The 15266-nt window shown below is 42.3% G+C and overlaps 1 protein-coding gene across 2 annotated transcripts in view; it reads left to right on the top strand.

Annotated features, from left to right (window-relative positions):
• Positions 1–15266, top strand: part of UBE2F (ubiquitin conjugating enzyme E2 F (putative)) — a 131111-nt gene that overhangs the window by 90472 nt on the left and 25373 nt on the right. For both annotated transcript variants that reach the window (XM_054044032.1, XM_054044033.1), the window contains 2 exons: positions 5150–5182; positions 8357–8419. In XM_054044032.1, coding sequence (XP_053900007.1) covers positions 5150–5182; positions 8357–8419 — 96 coding nt within the window. The remainder of the gene's footprint in view (positions 1–5149; positions 5183–8356; positions 8420–15266) is intronic.

Raw genomic sequence — 15266 nt, forward strand, 5'->3', positions numbered from 1 at the left:
TTCAAAATCCCATATATTGATGTATACAAACATACGTATACCGTATGACTTTTTTACACAGGGCTAAATTTTTGGTTGGCTCTGTGCCAGTGTGGTAGAATGATGAAGTGAGCACAGGAAGCCTTTTCCTCTTCAATGCATTTGCACTGTAGAGGAAACCATAACAAAGCCCTGGCTGGGATGATTTAGTTGGGCTTGGTCCTGCTTTGAGCAAGGGGTTGGACTAGATGACCTTCTGATGACCATAGAGATTCATTGCCATGGAAGCAAATCCCAAATAGTGGTATTGATGGGAACCTTTCACACTTATAAAACGATAACTGTGAATCTTTTATAACAGCTATCAGAAACTACTAGGAAAACTGACCCGAACCTTGGCCGGAGAAACTTGGTTTTGTTTCCACAGTGATTATTCATTATTTTCCATGACGACTTGATTAACGCATTGTCCCTTGTCAGCTTCTTGATTTCCTTAAACAATGTGTTGAAGTTCAGTCAACATACTTTCACGTAGCGATCTTCCCAGGACACAGACGCTTTCTCTGTTTTACAGTTGGTTTGGCCCACTACCAATTTGTGGTCCTTCTGATTGGCCTGGCTACAGCACTAAGTGCATGGCGGTAGTCTCGGCCTATCTCAGGCATTGGGGTATCCAGATTTACCCGTACCTCAACAACTGGCTGGTCAAAAGCAACTTCAAGGCTCAGGTCCAACACGACATCACTGTACTACAAGCCATGTGCCGCTCCTTGAGACTACTGGTCAACCACAAAAAGTCCACGTTAGTTCCAGTTCAAAGGATAGAATTCATTGGGGACGTGCTCGACTCGACCCAGGCGAGATCATTCCTGCCGTTAGACAGGTTTCAGGCCCTGATGGACCTCATCGTGGAAGTGTCCGCGTTTCCCCTGACAACAGACCAGGTGTGCCTGCGCCTGCTAGGCCACAAGGCAGCTTGCACATACGTGGTCCGCCATGCCAGACTCGGCATGCAGCCCCTGCAGCAATGGCTGGCATTGACCTATTCCCAATCCAGGGACCACCTGGAAAAGATCATAACCATTCCTCCGGCAATTGTCACCCTGCTGCGATGGTCCTGGGAGGAGGTCCCATTCAACAATCCCGCTCCATCTGTTGAGCTAGTGTTGGACGCTTCGGACCTCGGTTGGGGGACACACCTCAAACCCTGGAGGAGACAACGTTACACACAAATGTCAAGGAGCTCAGAGCGGTCCGGCTGGCCTGTGGGGTCTTCCTGCCGTACCTGTCGGGCAAAGTGGTGAGAGTCCTGACGGACAATACGGCCTCGATGTTCTACATCAACAGGCAAGGAGGAGCACGCTTGTCGGCTCTCTGCCAAGAGGCTCTCCGTCTCTGGGACTTCTGCATCGGTCACGGCATCCATCTGGAATCTGGTAACCTCCCCAGCATCAGGAATGCCCTAGCAGATCACCTCAGCAGGGACTTCTCCTCCCACCACGAGTGGTTGCTCCACCCAGAGGTGGCCCGCATGATCTTCCAGAGGTGGGGAACTCCCTAAGTAGATCTGTTTGCCACCAGACAAACCAGAAAGTGCCATCGGTTTTGCTCCCTCTCCAATGCCTTCCTCCTGTCGTGGGCCGAGGGTCTGATGTACGTGTTCCCTCCGATCCCTCTGGTCAGTTGGGTCCTAGTAAAGATAAGAGGGACAAGGCACAGGTTATCGTGATTGCCCCTGCACTGGTTCGGCATGCTCATGAACATGGTGGTGGCCCCTCCCTGGCCCCTTCCCTACCATCCAGACCTGCTGTCACAGGATCACAGTCGGCTCCTATACCCCAACCTCGAGTCTCCACACCTCTTGGTGTGGATGTTCCGTGGTTGAACCCGGAGGAGCGTACCTGCTCGGAGGAGGTCCCAGCAGGTCCTCCTGGGAAGTAGGAAGCCATCCATGAGACTAATATACCTGACTAAGTGGATGAGGTTTTCCCACTGGGCGTGGGAGCATGGCATTTCTCCCTCGCGTTCTTCAGTGCAGTCATCTTGGATTACTTACTGCAGCTCAGGAACCAGGGTCTGGCGCATTCTTCCATCAAAGTGCACCTTGCGGCCATCTTCGCATTCCAGCAGCCAATCCAAGGTCAGATGGTCTTTTCTAATGACATGACAGTCAGGTTCCTGAGGGGCCTCGAGAGGCTTTACCCTCAGGTATGAGCCCCTGTCCCACAGTGGGACCTTACCTGGTCCTCTCCAGGCTCACCAGCCCACTTTTTGAGCCACTGGGTTCCTGCTCCCATTCCTATTTGTCCTGGAAGGTCGCTTTCCTGGTGGCGGTGACGTCGGCAAGGCAAGTCTCAGCAATTAAGTCCTTGATCTTGGAACCGCCTTACACGGTGTTTTATAAGAACAAGGTCCAGCTGCGGCCCCACCCAGCCTTTCTGCCGAAGGTGGTATCTTCCTTCCACATGAGACAGGATGTATTCCTGCCAGTGTTCTGTCCCAAGCCGCACAAGACTGCTGAGGAGAGACGTGTGCACATGCTGGATGTCCGGAGGGCCTTTGCTTTTTACTTGGAGCGTACCAAGCCTTTCCGTAAATCGATCCAGCTCTTCATCGCTACAGCAGATAGGAGGAAGGGCCTTCCGTGGTGTGTGTGTTTTTTTTTTTTTTTTTTTTTTTGCAGAGGATTTCCAACTGGATCACCTCTTGCAGAAAGAGCTCTTACAAGTTAGCAAAGGTCCTGCCGCCGCCGATTGTCAGGGCCCATTCAACTAGAGCGCAGGCGTCTTTGGCAGCTTTCCTGGCATACATCCCGATCCAGGACATCTGTAGAGCCGCGATGTGGTCCTCAGTCCACCCACTCACGTCTCATTATGTGCCATCACTCAGCAGGCTAGAAACGACGCTGGGTTCGGCAGAGCTGTATTACAATTGGCGCAGCTGTGAACTCCTACCCGCCTACACTGGAACTGCTGGGAGTCACCTAATATGGAATGGACATGAGCAAGCACTCGAAGAAGACGAGACAGTTACCTTTTCCGTAACTGGTGCTCTTCGAGATGTGTTGCTCATGGCCATTCCCGCCCTCCTTCCCCACTGTCGGAGTTTCCGTCAAGAAGGAACTGAGCACGGGGGAGCTGGCAGCACCCCTTATACCGCGCCATACGGGCGCCACTCCAGAGGGCACCAGAGCCGGTCCCCTACGGATATTGCTGAGGGGAAAACTTCCAGCACCGGTGCATGTGGCGAGTACACACCCCTAATGTGGAATGGACATGAGCAACACATATCGAGGAACACCGGTTATGGAAAGGGTAACTGTCTTTTCTCCCTCTTCCCAAACACTTTTGTTTTCTGGCCCTGAAAATGAATGATAGCATGATAATTAGATCATTTCTGGTGTGGATGACTGCTCAACACCACATTCTTAAGAATTCTAGGCTATTTGTGCACCTTAAACATCTGAAATTCCTACTCTTTTACTATAAATTTAAACAATAATGTTCTGTCCGTGTGGAATACCTTAGTGACTTCAAGAGGTTTGCAGTGTTTACTAGCCCTGATGACTTTAGAAACTCCATTAGAAGAAAATGCTGAACAGGCTAAAATATTATTCCCTAATGTTACTTTGCTGCTCTACATGATTAAAAATAGATGAACAGAGGGTGTTTTTGTATAAAATACATAAACAGGGCCAGGGAAAATGGGGTAGGAAAAAAAAAAAACTACTATTGATCAGATAATGCTGACACCATGTTCTCTGCCAGCCTTTGTAATCGGTACTTTTGATAGAGTTGTTAAGGTATTGTTATATATTACAACAGCTCATCATTTTGACACCGTTCTGAGAGACCAGCGTAGTAAACAAGCTAAAATGCATTCATTTATTTAACCTTTTTTTTAAGCAATATCGCAAGATGTTAAATGAGCATAAAATGCATTTTGTTTTCTATGCCATAGTGAGAAGATCTGTTTCTCTAAGTGTTTGTCTGCATGGCCAAAAAAGATGTGCGTTGAGATTAGGACAACTAACTCACCTTAGCTCTCCAGGTGTAAACTCCTAGTGGAGTCACAGCACTGTAGTTTTACTGTGAGGTAAACTAGGTGAGGTCAGTCACAGGCTAGTGGGTATAGTGGTGACTTTGTCTATCTCATGGTAAAAACTAAAGTGCCTCATCTCCAGTAGGAGTTTTCAGTGGGATGCCTAATTACATGCAAGATATCTTGCTGTATAAAACCCACCTTTTTTAAAATTGAAGACATACTCCGAGAGAAGGTTTTCTAGGAGCTCTGTTTTACAATTCAGTTAATTGTAGTAATGTCTTATCACTTAATTCTTGCTCGTTGTTTGTCAGCCCGTCAAATTTGTAACTCAGGACACACACCTGTAGGCCAGACACTAATGGAGCTGGAGTTAAGGAAAATGTTAAATCAAATGAGGGAGTCTCAAGGAGCAACACTTCCATCTAGTTCACTGATTTCTTACTGTGAATCTGTAATTGCACATTGACTGTCCCTATTCAGTTAAAGAAAACTTGGAGGTAGAGGTGAGCAAATAATTTGCAATGAATAATTAATTTGATAAATGTAGCCTCTTCTCCTACTTTCAGAATATTCACATACAGATGAGTTTTCTCAAATTTGATATTTCGTGTCTATTTGACAAATATTTTGTCACATTTTTGTATGTTATGGATTGATCATGTACAGTTCCCCGCAAGTATCTGATACCTCCTATTTGAATTCTGAGCTGTGATGCTCAGTTTTTATTAGTGTGGTCAGTCACTCGGCATTGTTTCTTTTCCTTGAACGCAGAAGGGGTGTGAGTGTGGCTGCAGAGAGTGAATATTTATACAAAATTTTAAATGGATGTGTTTATGTTCACAGAAAAATTATTCACCATGCTCTGCTTGTACTTGATGATGGTTTTTAAATGTGTCAAAGGTGCTTAAAGCCCTGGATAAGTGCTTTTTTGCACATTATATATTGAAATAAACATTGGGATAGGTTTAAACATTTTGGATATAAAGAAAAGCCACCCAATACTCTCCTCCTTTCCTAGATTTAAGACTTTCCATCATTTTGCTGGGTTAATAGAAATGTAAAGGATGTTAAAATGTACAAAATACTTCAAATGCACATGACTGATTCTATTGTTTTTCCTTTTCAGGATGTTGTTTGGGGATTGAACTCTCTATTTACAGTAAGTGAGATGATGCAATGGATAAAGCTACATTTTGTTTTCCTTGCCAGGTGGTTTTTAAAGTTACTTGGTATAGACCTGATCCAGTGTGTCTTACCGTTAATTTTTGTGTTCCTCCTGTCTTTAGTGGTGTTTAATTAGCCCCGTATATTAGCTAGCCATGGGGATTATCATACAGAAGGGCATACGCTGCCTTCTTAATATTTCTTTTTACTTATAGTTATAAATCTATGGTGCGGCCTTTGGTAACGAGTTGTATAGGGTTTTCCACAAATCCTAAATTCCTTCAGCGAGTTATTGTGCGGAGGTAGGGGAAGGAATGTGAGGATTACTTTGGTAGATAATTGGCATTGCTGTACCCCTGAAAAATTGAGGGTTGGGATAAACAATTGCCATCAATAAACACATGTTGAAGGTGTTAGGAGCTCCAAGGAGCTCCCACCCCCAGTATGAGAATAGGGCCTGACACTGAATTAAAACATGAGATTGCCCCGTGGAATCCCACATGACATGAAAGGAGTTGGCAGGAGCAGGAAGCCCAAGTCTCTTATTTACAAGAGGCAGCTGCGAGAAGTGGAGGGAACATGTAAAACCCTAGATTAATGTCAGGAACAGGCAGGACTGGTGCCAGCAACCCTTACCTCAGATATACAACAGAAGCCAAGAAACTGCACCCTTTCAATAGATTAGAGGCAAGTCGAGGTAGCCCTCCTCCCCTCTGAGGCAGAGGTATGGAGTGTGACTGTCATGGATAACCTTGCTGCTGCCTGGTGGAAGTGGGAAGCTCAAGGGAGGAGAGCAGAGGGATCATGGTCAAGCTGGCCACCGGAGCGCTCATTGCCATTACACCCTTCAACTGCAGGTAAGGGTCACCCTAGCTTCTCCAAAGAGCTACTCCAGTGCACAGTGAAGCACCTGGGACAGGGAGCAGAGTTGCTGGCTATGTCTGCCCAGCCCTATTTCCTCAAGCTCCGGCTCATACAGAAGGATTCTGTCCCTCATTTCCTGAAGGAGGAACTGGGTAGCTGAACCATCACTACTACTACCACCAAGAATATTTTTCTAAAATGTGTTGAATAGACAAATTATGGCTGCAGGGCCCTGGGAAACAGAGCTTTCATGGGCCAATAAGGCTTAATTTTCCTGGTTTAGGGTCTTTAGTAAATTAATTTATAAAAAGATGGGAGAGCACGTGCCTTTTCAATTCAGAGTAATTGTTTGTGCTGTATTCTAAGTAACTAAAATAGGGTGAGTCTGTTTTAGAGAAACACAGAGTGCAATCCTGCAATAGAAATACACATAAAACTTATATACAGTGTGATCATCTGAAAAGAGTGATGATTGTGCATGACAGACTACAGAGATTTGTAATGTCCTAGAAGACTCTCAGCTTCACAGACTGCATCTTGGATTTCCCCTGTGCATATACTCAAAGGCTTTTTGTAAATAATTAAGTTTTCAAAAGCTGGTGTGGGCTTGTTTCTAGAAAGAAAGGAAGGCAAGTGAATGATTGAGAGTCTTGCTCAGCTTTTGGTTTTGAAAGGAAATTGAAACTTGTAAATTTGTTGGGGGAAAAAAAAATCAGTGACCATAGAGATTCATTGCCATGGAAGCAAATCCCAGATAGTGGCAATGATGGGAGCCTTTCACACTTATAAAATGATAGCTGTTATAAAAGAGTCACTGTTATCACAAACTACTAGGAAAACTGACCTGAACCTGGACCAGAGAAACTTGGTTTTGTTTCCATAGTGATTATTCATTATTTTCCATGATGGCTTGATTAGCACACTCTCTTCTCAGCTTCTTGGTTTCCTTAAGCAATGTGTTGAAGTTCAGTCTTTCTGCAAATACGGCACAAATAGCAGAGCAGGTGATACATATTACAGACACTATGCAAGCCATGCCAGTAAGCTGTAGAATGCACTTGCAGTGTTGTCAGCTAAAAGGAGACCGCTGCTTTTTCTGAGGGAGGAATTGCTGAGGGATGGATGTTTAGAAGAAAAATTTAGAATGTTTAAAATGACGGTATATAACCCTTTCATACAGTTTGTGTATATTCACCCTCTGCACCCCCAGGTTTCTCACTTTTTTGAGTTCAGAACACCAGTTTTCCTGGATTCACAGAACAAAATTTGGAGGAAATACTATTGAGGCTATGTGATGTGGCCCAACACTAGAAGGTCACACCCTTTGTTGCCTCTCTAAGCTGAACTGTACACCCGGAATGAAAGAGCGAGCGAGCAGCATGTTAAGCTGCTGTCTGTGATGAGTAAGCAGCAGCAAGAAGCTCCAGAGAGTCTTCTGCCTGCAGCAATTTGATGGGTGGGGAGCAATGTGTAGGGATGTGGAGGCGGGGTAGCAGGGACCAGATCATGGGGGGCAGAGATGGGAATCATGGGCAGTTATAGGCACCCCAACCTGGCACTCAGAGCTGCTTTGTCTTCTACCTTCTATGTCCCTGCTTCTACCCCCCTTTGTCCCTGCGTCTGCCCCCACCACTCCGGGTCTCTGCTTCTCCCACCACCTCCCTTACCTCCACCACTACTACCCTATTCCTGCAGTGCCTGCTGCTTCCCCCACTCTGTTCTCCCCGTTTCCCCCCTAAAACTCTCTAAGGTTTTCATGTCTGTCAGACTCCAGCCGACACAATCTCCCCACTCAAGAAGTTACACTGTTGCCTCTAATATCTGTAACCAGCAGCAGGGGCTGCCAGAGAGATTCCTCTGCCAGCAGCACCAGACAGTTTGTGGGGCTGATTTTCCTCTAAATCATATTTTTCTAGTTTTCCACTTTTCACCAAAATCAACGGGGCTCTGCCAATTGATGCCTAGAACATTCCTGGAAATTTTGGACTTGATCAGAGGTGATGTTCAAAAATAATCCTGTGATATCCAGACAATCAGAAAAATGCCATCAAGTTGAGTGTAGAGCCGTGCTTCGCTTGGCTAACAATCAAGGGTTGGATTGTGACCACCAGTCTCGTTTGAATTTACCCCCCTTAGGGTCTAAACCAGAGATCTGCAGGTATAAAAGAAGCGATTTCACTAAACCTACTGCACTTGCTGGCCTCATCTGATATGTTTCATCACACTAAATGTATTTTCAACCTCTTACATAATATGATAGTTATTTTTTTCTTACTTAAAAAAAAATCCCCTGGCTCTTTTGCAGGATCTCTTGAATTTTGATGATCCTTTGAATATTGAGGCTGCAGAACATCATTTGCGGGACAAGGTGAGTCAGCAGCTTACTGAAAGTATTTTGTTCCCAATCCAGTACACACCTTGTGCCTTAGTGTTCTAAATCAGTGCTTTCCTTGCCTTCTGATAATGGGAAGCCGAGTGACTCAATATACCAGCTTTTTTAACAAAATGGAAAAAAACAAACTTTATTATAATAGCGATGATTCCAGTATATGGTGCTTATTTGTCAAATCATCATCCATTACATATATTTTGCTATGTTAAAACTTACCCAAATATAATTGATATCACTCTTTCAAAGGTACGCTTTCCATTGAGAGTCCAATGTATTCTGTGGATCAGATGGTCATTTATGGGTCTGAAGCTGTTACCTCATACTGCCTTCAATTTGCATCACTGTCTTTGAGCAGACCACCTCCTCTGCCTTCCCCAAAGAGGCACCTGTTTCTTGTGTAAGTCTCTTACACAGCCCCTGAATTGCATGTTTTTCATTAAGCCAGAGGGAACAGGAGGCTTTTAAGGATGGTGAGCAGTCCTGCTCTTGTCAAAACAATGCTCACTGATTCAATTTTTCCCATATAAAATAAGAACTGCACAAATCAAAATATGGTTTATCAAGGAACTAAATACTGGCCTAAGTAATAAAGAACTTCGAAAACTATATGTCTTAAACTGAGAATGTAATTGAAGATTTAAAGTTAATGGGTCTGTTTGAACCTAAACTCATAAGGATGAGTTAATTCTCTTGATATAGACTCTGTAATTGACCCGAACTGTTTATCTTTAATATCAGTGCATATTCCTGTGACACACATTCGGGGAGGAGAGAAACCAAACAAGATGTTTCTACTGTTTTGTGGAGTCTCAAAATTGTCTTTTTCAGCACACATTGTCTAGGGACACGCTATAATTCATATATACATGCAGACTCTCATATGCATAGCAACTTTCATTTGAACTAGTTTAAAATCAATTTATCATGGAGGGTTGATGAAGGCACTTGATGAGGCTTCAACATGATCTTATGTGGAAGCTTTTGCATTAGATTGGCTAGAGATGTCCTACATAGCTTCAGTTTCCTGTTTCAGCCTGAACAGTTGTACTTGTAGGGCTTTGGCGCTCTTATGGTTTAGTGTTGAATTGCAAATTAACCACTTCTGGCTTTTTTTGTTGTTGTTCAAGTTAAGCACGATGATTAAAGAAATTCTCCAGATTGATAGTGATTGGAAGCGTTCAATTAAAACAAGAAGTCAACCAGCAAGTATAACTTCTTTAAGAGAAGTGCCAGTATATCTAGCTTAGTTTTCCCAGTATTTCTTATAACAATATAGTACAGTAAATTCTGGTATTAATCTGTGTTTGTGCTTTTTAGAAAAACCAGAGTGGAGACACTCAGCATGAAATTGGGAACGTTTTAGTCCAGCTCCTGCCCTGAGTTCCACTTTTAAGGAATTTATTCCCTGGAACTACAATAAAACCAAAAGAGAACCCCTTTTGAGCAGAGGATGTCATGGAGCTTTACTAGCCACTACATAGGAGAGAAACTAGCCATAAATAAAAAGACAAGAAAATGGAGCCAGTACATCTAAGAAAGAGTGAGCTGGATTCTCTTTCTTCCTTATGCAATTTAAGACAGAATTGTGCACTAAGACATAGTCATTTAAATCTGTATAAACCCTCTGAGGCAGTGAGGCTACACAGGTATCCCTGAAAGTATAATTTGGCATGTCTGGAGACTTTACTGCTCGTTGTGAAGTGCCAGAAGGAAAGAATTCAGTTTGACTCTGATATTAGGTTGATTTTTACAAGGATTTTACCACTCTACTTGCAAACAAGGATTTGCATAAAATATGCTGAGACTGTAAACATGGATACCCACAATACCATGCACTCTGAAATAAACCATGCCCATCATGGAATAATGTCTCACTTGTCAGAGAATGAAAAGCCAAGAGTTACTATCCTGCATCTTTATGATAGACTCACAAATTAAAATCCACAGTGATACTAAGAAAATGCTTGACAAAGCCCTGGCTGGGATGATTTAGTTGGTGTCGATCCTGTTTTGAGCAGGGAGTTGGACTAGATGACCTCCTGAGGTCTCTTCCAACCCTAATATTCTATGTTCTATGATTCTATGAAATGCTAGTAATAGGATTTTCAGGGAAAGATTTGTTTTAATAGCAATTGGGGAATGAGAGGTAAAGTTTGAAAATACATACTGCTATACCAGGCAGTGTCAAATGCTTCTTCGGGTGATATGCATTGTAGTTGTAGCCATGTCGGTCTCAGGATATTAGAGAGACAAGGTGGGTGAGCCAATATCTTTTATTGGACTGATTTCTGTTGGTAAGAGAGACAAGCTTTCAAGCCATCCAGAGCTCTTCTTCAGGTCTGGAAGTACCTTCCAGATGCTGGGAGTACCTTTCCGAGACCTGAAGAAGAGTTCTGCGTGGCTCGAAAGTTTGTCTCTCTCACCAACCGAAGTCGGTCCAATAAAAGATATTACCTCACCCACCTTGTCTTTTCAAGTGATAAGCAGTCTTGGGAAGGTTTATGGGGTTAAAAATCTTTTAATTTTTGAATTAATTTCTTTTTTTTCCCCCCTATTATGCAGAGGCTGATAATTTTTTTAACTGCTTTAGAGAAAATTAATAAATTTCCTACTCAGGTAGGTTGATTTGTTGTAGCAGTTGCATCTTCAGTTCACTTTTCCATCATGTTGTATCACGCAGAGGTTGCTTTAATTTATGAATATACGGCACGGTGTTGGAGGGCTTCTCAGGAGGTCCCTCGCTGACAGTGACACTTACTGAGGTGACTCGGCTGCAGTAGCAGAGGATCTATACTAGCTATTGGTGCATCATAATCATCATGCCAGCAGCCAAGGTAGATAATGGCTGCCACCTGAGGGGAATAAAAATGTTTACAGTAAACAGAAATGAATGGGCCTGACAAGCAACCTCAGAGAGGGAGATGAAGAGAAGTGTTTGATGATTTGGTCTGTCTTCGGTATAGATGTCTCATGTAGTGTACATGTACTATCCTGAAGTTAAAACTCTGCAGTGTTTTTGTCCTGTCTCCTCATATGTGTATTTAGAAATATTTTCATACCGTTAAGTTATTGAGAATTTTAATGAATAATTTTTACTAATGAGATACTTTTAGACATGTCTTTAATTTCAAGGGTAGCCCTAGGGTCTGAAACAAATGTTTCAAGAAAAGAGCTTTTGTAGTTAGTATTATGTGTGTTTGGCTTCCAGCAGCAACAGAAATGCACATTAAGCGTTCCCTTGTGACTCGCTAAAGGAAGTGATAGTGTTTTATTGATGTCATTTCACTGGACTCAAATTTGAAGTGCTGAGACCCTCTTGCTGCCAATTTGGCTAAATATGCCTATCTGATAGGAGTAGTAACAGCTAATTAAAAGCCAGCCTCTGGTTATTTATGTAGAAAAACTGAAGCTTATATATCTCATTAGGCTGGGTTAAGTCATAACAAAGATGTCTGCTCTCTCAGAGTCTAGAAAAAGTCCTTTAGTAGTTTGTGTTAAGGCACAGAATTTGAAACCTTACTATTCGAGTCTAATTTCAAGTCTAAACTTCCTGATGTCCAGTTTATATCCATTTGTTCTTGTGTCCACATTGGTACTAAGCTTAAATAATTCCTCTCCCTCCCTGATATTTATCCCTCTGATATATTTATAAAGAGAAATCATATCTCCCCTCAGCCTTCTTTTGGTTAGGCTAAACAAGCCAAGGTCTTTGAGTCTCCTTTCATAAGACAGGTTTTCCATTCCTCGGATGATCCGAGTAGCCCTTCTCTGTACCTGTTCCAGTTTGAATTCATCCTTCTTAAACATGGGAGACCAGAACTGCACACAATATTCCAGATGAGGTCTCACCAGTGCCTTGTATAACGGTACTAACACCTCCTTATCTTTACTGGAAATACCTCGCCTGATGCATCCCAAGACCGCATTAGCTTTTTTAACGGCCATATCACGTTGGCGGCTCATAGCCATCCTGTGATCTCCTCCTCTGTCACTTCCAACTGATGTGTCGCCAATGTATAACCAAAATTCTTGTTACTAATCCCTAAATGCATGACCTTGCACTTTTCACTATTAAATTTCATCCTATTACTATTACTCCAGTTTACAAGGTCATCCAGATCTTCCTGTATGATATTGCGGTCCTTCTCTGTATTAGCAATACCTCCCAGCTTTGTGTCGTCCACAAACTTTATTAGCACATTCCCACTTTTTGTGCCAAGCTCAGTAATAAAAAGATTGGTCCCAAAACCGATCCCTGAGGAACTCCACTAGTAACCTCCTTCCAGCCTGACCGTTCACCTTTCAGTACGACCCATTGTAGCCTCCCCTTTAACCAGTTCTTTATCCACCTTTCAGTTTTCATATTGATCTCCATCTTTTCCAATTTAGCTAATAATTCCCCCTGTGGAACCGTATCAAATGCCTTACTGAAATCGAGGTAAATTAGATCCACTGCGTTTCCTTTGTCTAAAAAAATCTGTTACCTTCTCAAAGAAGGAGATTAGGTTGGTTTGGCACAATCTACCATTTGTAAAACCCTGTTGTATTTTGTCCCAGTTACCATTGACCTCAATGTTCTTAATGACTTTCTCCTTCAAAATTTTTTCCAAGACTTTACAGATGTCAAACTAACAGGCCTATAGTTATTCGCATCACTTTTTTTCCCCTTTCTTAAAAATAGGAACTATGTTCTTGCTAATGGGCTTGCAATTTCATGTGCCAGTTCCTTTAATATTCTTGGATGAAGATTATCTGGGTCCCCCGATTTAGTCCCATTAAGCTGTTCGAGTTTGGCTTCTACCTCAGATGTAGTAATATCTACCTCCATATCCTCATTCCCATTTGTCATCCTACCATTATCCATAAGCTCCTCATTACCCTCATTAAAGACTGAGGCAAAGTATTTGTTTAGATATTGGGCCATGCCAAGATTATCGTTAATCTCCACTCCATCCTTAGTGTTTAGCGGTCCCACTTCTTCTTTCTTTGTTTTCTTCTTATTTATATGGCTATAGAACCTTTTATTATTGGTTTTAATTCCCTTTGCAAGGTCCAACTCTACATGGCTTTTGGCCTTTCTCACTTTATCCCTACATGTTCTGACCTCAATAAGGTAGCTTTCCTTGCTAATCCCTACCATCTTCCACTCCTTGTAGGCTTTCTGCTTTTTCTTAATCACCTCTCTGAAATGCTTGCTCATCCAGCTTGGTCTACAACTCCTGTCTATGAATTTTTTCCCCTTTCTTGGGATGCAGGCTTCTGATAGTTTCTGCAACTTTGACTTGAAGTAATTCCAGGCCTCCTCCGCCTTTAGATCCACAAGTTCTTCAGTCCAATCCACTTCCCTAACTAATTTCCTTAATTCTTTAAAGGTTAGCCCTTTTAAAATCAAAAACCCTAGACGCGGATATATTTTTGTTTATCCTTCCATCTAGTTTGAACTGAATTAGCTCATGAGCACTCAAACCAAGGTTGTCCCCTACAACTATTTCTTCTGTGAGGTCCTCACTACTCACCAAAACCAAATCTAAAATGGCATCCCCTCTTGTTGGTTCTTCAACTACTTGGTGAAGGAATCTATCAGCTATCGCATCCAGGTGCCCTATTATTATTACTAGCACTTGTCTATATTGTCCAGTCTATATCTGGGAAGTTAGTCTCCCATGATCACACAATTCCCATTAGTGTTTACTTCTTCATTAAAAAGTTTAAAGAGATCTCTATCCATATCCAGATCAGATCCCAGTGGTCTGTAGCACACCCCAAGCACTATCTCAGGGGAGGCTCTAGTAGCTTTCTTTCCCAATGTGATTTTTGCCCAGACAGACTGTCTTATCCATTCCATCACTTCTTATTTCTTTACAGTCTACCTCATCATTGATATACAATGTTACTCTACCACCTTTGCCTTTATTTGTCTTTCCTAAACAGCACATACCCTTCAATACATGTAATCCAGTCATGACTACTATTCCACCATGTTTCTGTCATCCCTATAATATCTGGTTTCACTTCCTGCACCACAGTAGCTCTAGTTCCTCCATTTTGTTACCTAGGCTCCTTGACTTATTATTCTTGACTTATTGTCCCATGCTTATGCTAGGAAACCTCACTGCCTTCCTGGCAGGTAAGGTGCTGAACAGAAGAATTTGGATCTCTCAGCATCTTTCAGCTGTGCTGCAGTTTATAACAGTCTTGTCCTTGATGGACTAATAATGCCCACAAACAAATAAAAGGTACTGCAGGTTGCTAACTCTGTATCACTGAAATTTGATTGTACTAAAGATGTTTCTTAAATAACATCAGAGCTAGCTATATTTTTATCTCTCTGCTCATACATAGGAAGGGCATAGCAACTTGTAGGGTTTTAAAGTTTCCCTTGAAAATCCATTTGTTGCTTCTAATTGAAGAAGAAAAGCATTTGAAACACAGATAAGTGTGTTCAAACATAGCTCTTTCTTGATCTTTTTTCAGTGACTACCTTTTGAGATTAGTTTTCCCCATTAGATATAATTTAGCCAAAGTAGTAGATTATTTTGCATTAAACTGCATCTGTTTTAACATGAAACCTTCTTTGATGCATCTGTATGAAAAGCGCAATATGGATGTAAATGCATGTGTGACAATACATCGAGTCAGTGATCGAAGCCTTTCCTAGGCAAAAGAATAATAAATTATATAAACTGTATTTAAATCCTGAATATGAGGGAAATGTTTCTGATTATCAATTTTTCTGTTGGATCTTTTGGTATGAACAAAAACAAATCTATTCACAGTAAGCACATGATCTTACTGTAATCCTTTTCCTACCACTCCCCTGAGC

This window comes from Malaclemys terrapin, chromosome 11 (genome assembly GCF_027887155.1).
Source record: "Malaclemys terrapin pileata isolate rMalTer1 chromosome 11, rMalTer1.hap1, whole genome shotgun sequence".
NCBI lineage: Eukaryota > Metazoa > Chordata > Testudines > Emydidae > Malaclemys > Malaclemys terrapin.